Source organism: Canis lupus, chromosome 20 (genome assembly GCF_011100685.1).
Source record: "Canis lupus familiaris isolate Mischka breed German Shepherd chromosome 20, alternate assembly UU_Cfam_GSD_1.0, whole genome shotgun sequence".
In the NCBI taxonomy this organism is placed as follows: domain Eukaryota; kingdom Metazoa; phylum Chordata; class Mammalia; order Carnivora; family Canidae; genus Canis; species Canis lupus.
Genome location: NC_049241.1, coordinates 53,811,964 through 53,824,519, shown reverse-complemented (window position 1 = coordinate 53,824,519; position 12,556 = coordinate 53,811,964). Strand labels below are relative to the sequence as shown.

At 42.9% G+C, this 12,556-nt stretch overlaps 1 protein-coding gene across 1 annotated transcript in view; it reads left to right on the top strand.

The window, feature by feature from the left end:
• ADGRE1 (adhesion G protein-coupled receptor E1) overlaps window positions 1-12,556 on the top strand; it is a 60,809-nt gene that overhangs the window by 40,220 nt on the left and 8,033 nt on the right. The window contains 7 exon segments of the mRNA NM_001038668.1: window positions 784-867; window positions 4,119-4,293; window positions 4,940-5,059; window positions 6,196-6,395; window positions 6,852-7,022; window positions 8,562-8,756; window positions 10,171-10,406. Coding sequence (NP_001033757.1) covers window positions 784-867; window positions 4,119-4,293; window positions 4,940-5,059; window positions 6,196-6,395; window positions 6,852-7,022; window positions 8,562-8,756; window positions 10,171-10,406 — 1,181 coding nt within the window.

The window sequence follows — 12,556 nt, the reverse complement described above, 5'->3', positions numbered from 1 at the left end:
GACATTTGTCTATCTTAAACTTGGGAGCTCTTTTACTGAAAGAAGAAAGGATGCTAGAGTCTCCTTACCAGTGAGAGTGCTGGTACTATGTCTGCATGGTGTGCGAGGGGTGATTCACAGTCCCAGAGCCAGGCAAAGAGGAATTTGGATGTCTTGATGCTCTAATGAAGTTGTTTTGGGGACTAAAGCCTCCATGATTATGTTCAGGAATTGATGTCATGATTTTTGATATGAGTTTATAAATTAGCTTTGGAATTCCCATGCACTTTGGACCACTGCTGTTGTTTTGTGAATAAGTTGTGGTGAGGAAGATCTCTCTGTATCCCTCAGTTTGTCTCTTCTGGATATTTCATATAAATGTAATCATGCAGTACATGATGTGTGTGTGTGTGTGTGTGTGTGTGTGTGTGTGTGTGGCTTCTCTCACTGAGCACAGTACTTTCAAGGTTCACCACGTTGTACCAAGTGTCCATGCTTTACTCCTTTTTGTGGCTGAATAATATTCCATTTGGACCACTAGGGTTGTTTTTTTTCCCACGCATTCCGCCATCTTTGACCCCTCTAAGTAATTTTGCTGTTTCTTTGCATTTGTTTCTTTTATTCATTGAAGAGAGAGGTGGCTCCAATTCTGCTCAAATGGTGAGTTTCTATTTTCCTGAGAATTCTAGAGCCTCTTGGACACCTTAGGAGCCCATATGGTGGGCTGGACGGCCAATTTGTATACTTGACATGCTGAGGGATTGATGGATCAGTGCTCACACATTCTCCTCCTCTGGGGCACAGGGTTCCTTCTGCACACTAATGAATGCCACCTTCAACGTTCTGGACGATGCCTGTGAAAACAGAAACACCGTGGTTTCTCTGAAGGTAACAGCAAAGTCTTTGTAATTGTGTTTCAAGCTTCGAATAACATGGGGGACACTTTGGGCACAGAAGGTCCTTTTTCTAATTAATGGGTTGAGTTAACATTTAATTTGTTATATAGTTGTAAGGTTTTAAAATTTAACATACAGGGGGATCCCTGGGTGGCGCAGCGGTTTAGCGCCTGCCTTTGGCCCAGGGCGCGATCCTGGAGACTCGGGATCGAATCCCACATCGGGCTCCCTGCACGGAGCCTGCTTCTCCCTCTGCCTGTGTCTCTGCCTCTCTCTCTCTCTCTCTCTCTCTCTCTCTCTCTGTGACTATCATAAATAAATAAAAATTAAAAAAAATAAATAAAATTTAACATACAGTTAAATTTCCCTTCTCTGTCTAGTTTGATGACTTTTATTACCTAAATAGATTCCTATGTAGCCACCACAATCAGAACATAGATGATAGGTGATTTTGCCACCACAATCAGAACATAGAACAGTTTCTTTTCCTCCCTTGGGCTTCCCCTTTATTGTCAGATGCTCCCTCCACCACCAGCCCCTGTAAATCCCCAACTCTTCTCTGTCATTAGAATTTTGTCTTTTCAAGAATGTTATATAAATAGAATCACACAGGATGTGGCTTCTTTCACTCAGCATAATGCCTTTGTGATCAAGAGTTCCAATTCTTATTTTTTAAATAACTGTTAGTGACACTGTCTACATTCACAGCGTTGTGTAACTACCACCAGCATCCCCCCAAAAGGAAACTTATGCCCATGAAGCAGCTGTTCCTCATTCCTCCCTCCCCCAGCCCCTGGCAACCATTCATCTGCTTTCTAACTTTGTAGACATACCTGTTCTGGATGTGTTATGAAAAGGAGTCCTACAAAATATAGTCTTTTGTGTCTGGCTTCTTACTCTGAGTGTAATATATATATTTTTAATAATAAATTTATTTTTATTGGTGTAATATTTTTAAGGTTCAACCACATTAAAGTACATGTGGGTGCTATCCCACTTTATGGATGTACCACAGTTTATCCATTCATCTGGGAAAAACATCTGAGTTAAAAAAAAAAAAACAAAAAACATCTGAGTTGTTTCCACTTAACCATCTCCCCTTTCTCCTGGCCCCATCTCAACTTTGGGCAATTATCAGTAGAGCTGCTATAAACATTCACATAGTGTTTGTGGGTCTGCATGTCTATCTGGGGTATGTGTCCCAAATTTTTCATTCCTCCATGATAAATATCTAAAGCTGGGATTACTTGTTGATTGCAATGGTAGATTTTTTTTAAAGATTTTATTTATTCATGATAGGGAGAGAGAGAGAGAGAGAGGCAGAGATACAGGCAGAGGGAGAAGCAGGCTCCATGCAGGGAGCCTGATGTGGGACTTGATCCCTGGTCTCCAGGATCGCGTCCTGGGCCAAAGGTAGGTGCTAAACCGCTGCACCACTCAGGGATCCCCCTGCAATGGTAGATTTTAAGCCTAGTTTTTTTTTTAAGACTTAACAACTTAGCTATTGTTAATTTATTAATAAATTTGGTTGGTTTTGTACTAAAATAAGAATAATACTTTCATTTGTAATTTGACTTAAAATTAATTTATTGGTATAACACATTTATTCATCAAGTGTACATTCACTAATAGGGTTTTCAGATTAAATTTCCATAAGTGATGAGTCATTTTTACAAATTTCGTTAGATTCCCTCATTTTAGACTATGTTTACAAATATTCTTATTTCCCTCCAAATTTCAAATACCTACTGAGAAAGATTTACAAACCTAAAAGGTGAAGTTGCTGTGCCTTCAAGGGAATATAAGTCCAAATAATAAAATGTATAAATGTAATAATTTAGATTTTTTAAATGTTCAAACCCATTTATCAGCAGCTGTGTTCTCTTACACGGTTCATATTAAATACACATTTATCACACATCTAATTGTTTTGGCAGTGAAATCACGTGGATAATCAGTTAGCTTCTCTAATGTGTCAAATTATTCTAAACGCTTTCAACCACCACTTTCCAGATTATGCCAAAGATCATAAAACCTTCAAAATTGAAAGTTAGCACAATGAAGTCTTAATTTGCCTATCGATTCTTTACTTTCCCAAAGAAATAAAATAATGTTTGCAGGTGAAAATAGATTTCACATTTCAAAGGGAGTTTTAATGAGGTCTCCTTAGCCATAAAATTGAGGACCACATTTTTGCAGGATGATTCCACCTGAGATTTTTCTGTGTTGGTGGGGAGGGACCCCAAACTCATACTTGCACTTGAGATATGGCTACAGAATTCAATGCATCCTGTTTCTCCAGAATGAACATCTCTCAAGTTGTACCCTCACCAGTTTTCCCTGAAATTCTTTTCATGATTTTTTAAAAAGGATTTATTATGCTGAGTGAAACAAGCCAATCAGAGAAGGACAATTATCATATAGTTTCACTCCTACATGGAATATAAAAAATAGTGAAAGGGATTATAAGGGAAAGGAGGGGAACTAAGTGGGAAAAATTAGAGAGGGAGACAAACCATGAGAGACTCCTAACTCTGGGAAACAAAGGGTTGCAGAAGGGGAGCTAAGTGGGGGAATGTGGTAGCTGGGTGAGGGGCACTGAGGAGGGCACTTGATGGGAGGAGCACTGGGTGTTATACTGTATGTTGGCAAACTGAATTTAAATTAAAAAAACAGAATTTGAATGTCAAGAAAGGAGTTCACTGAGTAAAACTGATATATATAACCGTTCTTTTATTATGAGCTGCATACTATCCCACAATTTGATTCCATCATCATTTATTTAGCCAATCTGTTGGACATTTAGACTTTCTAACTTCTTGCTATCATAAGCCATGCTGAAATAAATATCACTGGACAAGGTCCTTACACAATTTTTAAGCATTTCTGGAAGGATTAATTCCAGGAGGGGAAATTACTGGGTCAGAGGTATATGCAAGCAATAGTATTACAGGTGCTGATTTAAAGCTATACCGTTTTTGCATCCCAGGGGGATTTGGGGATCAGGGAAAGGAAGCTGAATAGATGCCCTTTTAATTCTTCATTGGCCTAGACTATGAACCCACTCTCTTGAGAGAGAGAGAGAGGGAGGAAGAAGAGAGAGAGAGAGAGAGAGAGAATGAGAAGGAGGAAGAGAGAGGGAGGGAGAGAGTAGGAGCGGGGAGAAAGAGAGGGAACAGCTGCTGTTTCAGGGGTAGGGGAAGAGGGTGCGAGTACATAGTGTGCAAACACGTTTCCTTGCAGAGTACGGTCGAGAGCTTTGCCTCTGTGCTCGAACAAACATCCACATCCAACTTCACCAAAGAAGAGACATCCGCTTTGGCCACTGTGGTCCTGGAGAGTGTGAAAAGCACCACCCTGGCAGCTTTCCTGAAACCCTCGGCAAATGTCAGTCAGACTATTCAGACAGAACAATTAGGTAAGATGGCAAGGTTACACCTGGGTGCTGATGGAGGGAGGGGGGCTTGGGCGATGCAATTCTCCATGGCTTTCCCATATCCCATTTCCCCAACTGTTTCAAACCTCTGAACTCACAGAAAAGCCAGTTCAAGGATATTAACAACATCTTCCATTTACTGAGTGCTTCACATTGAGTTAAGAGTGTTGCCAGGTATGGTTTGGAGTGTGTCATTGATTCAACAACTATCCGAGTCCCACAATAAGCAAACATCTAGTGTACAAGATATAGATAGTGCTATTGACAAAAATACAGCAGGCTAAGTCAGCCAGAGAGGGCCAAGCTTGGGGGGAGCATTGCTAGCTTTCATGGTGTAGCCAGAGGGTTAGGACCGTTGCTTTCCATCACTGTTTATCTCAACCCCATGTTTCCCTGATGCACCTGCTATGGGGCGAGAGCTCTCTCCTATGGGTCCAACTGGGTTTCTAATTAGTTTAGTGCTACCTTCCTCTTGTCACTCAACAAGGGGCTCAAGATCTTCCCCATGATGAACTGGCCTTTTTATTCTTTGCTTGCAACTGGGTACATATAAGGTTTTTGGACAGAAACTGAATTCAGGACTCACTTTCTGAGTGACCTCAGGCAAAGTCTCCCTATCTCCTTTTAGAAATTGAAAGCAAAATTATCAAGGAAGAATGCAATGAAGAGAATATGACCTTTCACTTTAAAGCCAAAGGGGATGAGATGAAGATTGGGTGTTCCACCATTGAAGAATCTAAATCCACAGGTATAGACTTGCTTCTGGGAATCAAGGAGAGTGGTAATGGTATAGTCAGTCAGTAAATGTTTATCACTCAACGCTAAGGTGCCAAGATTTATGAGGGGATCAGGTGAGGCCCAGGCCCTCAGGAAGTTTTCCATCTGCTGGGGAAGTCAGATATTAAATAAATATTCTCACAATAGTGGAGTATTAGGAACTTCACTTTCCAGCACAGCAGCCACTTGGCCACCTTTGTTATTGAGCACTTGAAATGTGGCCAGGCTGTGAGTATAAAATACACACCGGATTCCAAAGGCTTAGTACAAAAAATGAAGGGTGGAAAAATCTCATTCACATGAGATTTTATATTGATTGTATGTTGAAATGATAATATTTTGCAGGTATTGAATTAAAATATAATTAAAATTAATTTTACCTGTTTTTGACTTTTCTGAAATGTGGCTACTAGCAAATTTAAAATGACCTATGTGGATCAAGTTATATTGCTAGTGGACAGTGCTGTCTGTATCAGGGACTGGCAAACTTGTCCTGTAGGGGGCAGGTTGGTAAGTATTTTAGGCATTGAGGGCAATACAGTTCCTCACAGTGCAAAGGTGTTTATACGTGAACGGGTGTGGCTGTGTTGCAGTAACTTTTATTTATACAAAGAGGCGATGGCCAGATTGGTCTGGGGGCTGTTGTTAGTCACTCCCCAATCTATCTGCTATTGGGAGTGCTCAGGGAGCAAGCCTGGGATGTCCCTGAAGACCACCAATGTTGAAAGGGGAAGCCCACCAAAGAGATGCAACAAGAATAACCATAAATATGGGAGGAGAACTTACTCCCCATGGCTCAGTTTGTCCCTTAAAAGCACAAATTCAAACTTATTTTTTTAATTGTAGCCAACATTTCTCAGGTGGTAGCACCTCAGGATTTTTTTTAAATGGTTCTAGAGAGGGTCACCAACCTAGGAGTCTCCTGGTTCCATTGGTGTGGCAATCCTCAGAGCAGGCCAGTGGAGGTAGAGATGCATAGGATATTAAAGCATGTATGCATATGTACATGTTGGATCATCTATAATCACTACTGAGCAAATTATTCCTTTCCTCTCCCCTCCTTTTTTTTTCTTTCTTTTTTTTTTTTGCCTTTGGGGGAAATCACAGGGACCACTGGGGTGGCTTTTGTCTCCTTTTTGGGTATGGAGTCTTTTTTAGATGAGAGCTTCTTCCAAGACCAACAGATGCCCTTGGCCATCTCTCAGAGGAAGGTGAAGATGAATTCTCGAGTTGTACAAGGCATCATGACTGGTGAGAAGAAGGATGGCTTCTCTGACCCTATCATTTACACACTGGAGAACATTGAGGTTTGTGAAGAGGTCCCTGCTGAGCCCCCATCTACCTGCTGAGAATGCTCCATCCTCCAGTGGGCTTAACTTTCACTTCTGGTAGGGACTCATGAAGGCAGCAAGCTCCCACAGTTTCTTGCAACTCAAGACGATCCCCAAAATCTACCTCAAAAGAAAGGGCTCTCCTATTCCTATGTGGCATTCTTCCATCCATCACCGGGCAAAACTGGGCTCAGATTAAGTGATGTTGGTGCAGGAACATTCACAAGGACTTTATTTACCTTGGCTATGACCAAGTCAGTGGTAGAGGCAGACCTGGTATCTGAGATCTTTCTCTCTATCCTTGTGCATGGAAATATTGCATTTCCCTCCCAAACATACCTGTATCTTCATGCCCCAAATGATTCTTGAAGTCAGTCATACTGAATCCATTTGAAAGAGAGTCTTGGATGACCAGAGCCTTTCCTTTTTCAGCCTAAGCAGGAATTTGAGAGACCTATCTGCGTTTCCTGGGACACCAATGTGGAGGGTGGTAGGTGGACGTCTTCTGGCTGTGTGGTCCTTGAAGCTTCTGAGACGCATACTGTCTGCAGCTGTAATCAAATGGTGAATCTGGCCATCATCATGGCTTATGGGGAGCTCACGGTCAGTACCAATTCTCTGCACTCTGGCTCCCCAAATGCAAGGGGGAAAATACTAAGTAAACATCCACTGTGTGTCTCTCATGGTCTTGGGTGTTGTGGGAGGGAGTCATGGGGGACAGATGGAGTGTGTGATACTTTTGCCCTTGGTGAATTCAGAATCTAGCTGAGAAGCCATGATATTGATATATAAAATGAGAAATGACCCTAAGCAGATGCTCTGGGAGAAAAATAACCACAGATCCCATTTACAGAGTACCTACTGTGTTAAACCCTTTATTTTAAGTCAAGTGTTTTCAGGCTATTTTATAGGATGGAGGCTGAGGCTCCACAATCCACCTACTTAGGAAACTAAACTGGTGGAAACGAGACTCAAACCCAGGACAGTCTGGCTCCAGAGCTGTCTTTCCACAAAACCATGTAAATGGTACAAGAAGTTGTGCTATAGGAATTCAGAAGTGTGTTGGTGAGAGCAATCAATCAGGGAGGGGTTGGAACATGAACCTTGATGAGTGGGTAGATTCAGTGGAGAGGAAGGCTATACAGAACATGTAATATATTTCCTGCACAGCCATGAGCACTTGAAGTATTTTCACTGAATCCTCTTACAACAACTCTACTGGGCAATTACTGTTCATATCTTTTAACAGATGAGGAAACTGAGGGACACAGCAGTGAAGTGTCTTGCCCAAGCTCACACAGCTCGGACCTAGCAGAACTGTAGTCCATTCTCTCAGTCACCATGTCTGTCACAAGATCATAGGGAGTAGCTTGTGAGATGGCGTCTTGGCACATCTTTAACACACAGAGGAATTCAAAACATTGAAGTTAATGGTGAATAAAAATAATTGTGAATAAGTGAAGGACTCAGTTTGCCATTTCCACTCCCAGAAGTTGGGGCATCTATCTCTGAATGCCTGTGTAACAGCCCTAGTCCAGGCCAGGAAATGGTAACCATTCTAGGTATTTCAGGTAGGGAATGGGATGCTTGCAAAGTCACAGAGAGGGACGGAGGATTTGAAGTCAGGGGCTGCGAGTTGGGTCACCCCAACTCTTCAAGATCATCCCTCTGCAGCTGTAATGCAGAGGTCAGGAATTGACCCACATCTATGGGGCAGATCACCCCACATCCATGCAATCAAAAAAGGAGCAAGCTGGAATGTGGAGCCCACTCATAGCTTGCTCCTGTCTGCAGAAAGCTGGTACCTGCCTGCATCCTACCTTCCAAAACTGTGCAAACATCTCATTGGAGAACCTAAATGACATCTAGGACCCTAGCCCCAGAAGATTCTGGGAAATGTCCTTTATAGACATCTTGCTCTAGTACGACATGAGGAGTGGCACAGGACAGGGGTGGGAATGGGTGCTGATGGATTCCAGAGGTTGATAATGGACAATATCTAGTTCACTCCAAGTGTCAAAGGGAGAAAAGTTTCCTGAGCCCTTTCTGCCCTGGTCAGGAGACTGGATAATTCTTTTTTTTTTTTTCCTGCCTGAAGGAATGTCAGCCCCTCTCTGAGTGGTGTATCTCTTTCCTTGACAGATGGACTTCTCCTTGTACATCATTAGCCACGTGGGCATGATCATCTCCCTGGTGTGTCTCGTCTTGGCCATCACCACCTTCATCCTGTGTCGTTCCATTCAAAATCACAATACCTACCTCCACCTGCATCTCTGCGTGTGCCTCTTCTTGGCCAAGGCTCTCTTCCTCACTGGAGTGGACAAAATTCATAACAAGGTCTCACACCCCTCAGGCTGTGTCTTCACCCAACCCCACCACCTCCACATCAGCCCCCCCCATTCCTACTCAATAACCTCTACTCTAATTCCTACCTCAGGACCTTTGCATGTGCCATGCCCTCTTTTGATAATATTTATTCCCAGTTCTTCACCTGGTTGACTTCTTCTTGTGATAGGTCTCAGTTTAAAATCATTTCCCTGATCATATTATATATTGTGGCGATCTCTCCTATTATACTTTAAGCCATTGGTTCTTAACTTTGGAGGATCCTGCCCCCTAGGGGACACTTGGCAATATCTAGAGACATTATTGGTGGTCATCACTGGGAGGGGGTGCTTCTGGCATCCGGTGGACACTAAGGATGCTGCCAAACACCCTACAATGTACAGGACAGCCCTCATGACAGAAAATAATCTGGCAATATTTTTATGAATGTCAATATGCTACAGCTGAGAAACTCTATCCCTTATCAGTTTATTTTGCTTTCATACCCAGCATGTATTTGAAACCATATTGATTATTTGGTGTTTTACTTGTAGTATATCTACCCTTCCCACTAGACTATGGGCCCCATGAGAGCAAGAACTTTGGCCAATTTATCCCCTTTAACTATACCAGAAACATAGTAGGTTCTTAGGATTTTTCCGAAAGGAGCACTAGCGACATTTTGCTTGGGGTGATCATTTTTGTGCAGAATCACCTCCCTCACTGTGGAATGTTTGAGAATTCAATGCTAGTAGCATGTGTCACTGCCATCATTTAACCAGGAGTGAGCCAACTTTTTCTCTAAAGAGGCAGGTATACATATTTTTAGCTTTGCAGATCCTAGGGTTTCTGTTGTAGTCACTCAGCTTTGCTGTTTTACTGCAAAAACAGACATAGAAAATATAAAGATGGGGATGCCTGGGTGGCTCAGGGGTTGAGCATCTGCCTTTGGCTCAGGTCGGGATCCTGATGTTCTGTGATCGAGTCCCGCATTGGACTCCCCACAGGGAGCCTACTTCTCTCTCTCTGCATCTCTCATGAATAAATAAATAAAATATTTTTTTTTTCAAAGAAAATATAGAGATGGGTGTGGCCATGTGCCAATGAAACGTCATTTACAAAACAGGCAGCCATTCTAATGGCTACACTGTGCTGACCCCCCACACTCAATCAACTAACCATTCTTCTCAAAACTCTCTCTGTTTTAACACTGAAAGTCACATGTCCTGGGAAGAACAGGTCCCAGGTAAACCAGGATGACTTATCCCCCTACCCAAGGGATGGTAGCACCTGTAGGGAAAATACCTCTATGTAAAGGTTTGTGGGATGAATGGATGGGCTGTGGTTCGGGAACTCCAGTCAAAGTAGTGCCCCACTGTTGCTTCTTGGGTAGGGGATCCTGAGTGTGCATGCTTCTCCTCTCCAGATGGGCTGCGCCATCATTGCAGGCTTCCTGCACTACCTTTACCTCGCCTGCTTCTTCTGGATGCTGATAGAGGCTGTGATGCTCTTCCTCATGGTCAGGAACCTGAAGGTGGTGAATTACTTCAGCTCCCGCCACATCAAGATGTGGTACCTCTGTGTCTTTGGCTATGGGATCCCAGGGCTAGTGGTGGCTGTCTCTGTTGGTGTTCAACCACAAGGTTATGGAATGCATAATCGGTAAGTGATATCCTCTCTCCCTGAAGAGCCTGCTGCCAGGGTTCATGAGGATAATTGATTACATGAACAACAAGAAGAGTAGTAACAGTAGTGATGATTGTGTCTACCATTTATTGAGCTCTTTATGTTTTGTTGGTCTCAGAGCTGCCATGTATAGTAGTAGCACGGGTTGTGCACTGCGTGAATCCAGGAGCCACTATTTGTACCATAGTATAGATAATGGTGGTGGTGTAAACAATGAGCTTGGTTGTAAACTTTAAAATCATGGATCCTGGAGCCAGCCTGCTTGGGTTTGAACCCTTGCTCCACTACCTCCTAGCTGTGGGAGAGTTGCTTAACCTCTATATGCTTCCATTTCCTCGTCCATACAATAGGGGCTGATGTAGCAATGTCTACATCATAGTGTTGTGAGGGTTAAATGAGTTATTATCTGCAAAACATTTAGACCAGTGTCTGGCATAGGATAAAACAATATACATATCATCATCATCATCATCATCACCATCATCACCATTGTCTGTTTGAAAGCAACGTTTGTTTGTCACATGGTTCCATGGGAGAGGATTTGGGGTAGTATGTTGGTGAGTATAACTTAAAAATAATTTCGTAGTTATCTTATAGGACATTAGGGAAAAAAATTGCTAGCATACCAACCAAACTCATGATATCATAGATGTGATTCCATTGTATAAGTTAAAAAAAAAGTGAATCAACTTTGAAAATCAGGTAAATGACAGGACAAACAGTATGCGGCTAGTGCAGAGACTGTAACTCACTGTGTCATGTCAATGATCCTATGACCCCTGAGATAGTGGTGCTATTCTAATTTAGATATGAGGAAAGACAGGCTTTCTTGCCACTACGATGAGAAAGGGGCTGTGTGAGGACATGAATCTGGGTCTTTCCAATCCCAGGGCCTGTGCTCATCACCCTGTGTTAGAGGCATTGCTGAGCTGTGGTTAGGGAACTAAATATCCAGGTTTCCTCCCTGCCTACTACTGATGTTTTATATTTCAGGTGAGGTCATGAGATAAGAGGTGAGGGAAAGAAATCCATAATAAGTGAGCACTTATCAAACCTAAATCCTGCAAGTTTTACAAACATGCATTATCTCTGGTACTTCTCAACTGAAATCCTAAGTGCAAGGACTAGGAGTATGAATAGTGTCCCCTGGATTTGTGCAGTACACAACCTGGGCTGCTGCATATGGTGGTACCTAAAGTAACAGCTTAATAAATGGTAGCTCCAGAGGAGACTGAGGCTCAGCACAGTTGCAGAACTTGCCCTGGGCCACATAGCTAGAAAGTGTCCAAACTGAATTCAGACCTGACTGTCTTGTCAGGAGATGGTGGTAACAGTGCAAGGCTACCATGATTGAAGTGTCTGATGTTGGTGTGGGTAATATAAGCACTGACACAGACCAGAGAAGGATAATAGCACATGGGAGTCGGAAAGTTCATGGAAGGCTTCCTGGAGGAGATAGAATTTGAATGAGCCTTGAAAACCCTACTGAAATATACACAGGCAAAGAGGAAGGGGAGTGGCGACGGTAGGTGAGGGCAATAGCTTCCCAAGGGAGGGCTCAAGGTGTGTTTGGAGAACAGGTGGATTGGGCTGAAAGAGGGGGATCTAGGGGAGGGGCATGGAATTTGGGGCATACCTTCCAGGTGGTGAGAACCACAAAAAATTTTGGAAGAGGGGAGTAGTGTTGACAAGGATTTGAGATGACCTTAGGAAGAAGCACCAGGCAGTGAGGAAGAACTGGAAATATGGAGTGCATTTCTGAGCAGGTACAGCTGAGGTAACAGGCTCCATCCCAGTGGGTACCTCTGGGAAACTGTGTAGGGCATGGACCTCCAATAACCCACCAGTTGTTCACCATTTCCCTCCCAGCAGCCATCGGTTGAGGGCTGCTCTCAGAAAACTAATTCTCTAGAGCTTTTAGTCTGATGCCTCCATGCAGAGATGCAGAAGCTGATAAGGAAATAGTCCAGTATCTACTGAAATGGTTTTCCATGCATTTTCCACCTTTTTATCTACTACTACCTGGAGACTCCTGTTCCAGGGAAAGAACGCCTGGTTGGCCAAACTTGATTATTTTCCTTCTCTTTTGGGGGAGGCACACTTTCACAAGGGAATATTGGAATGCT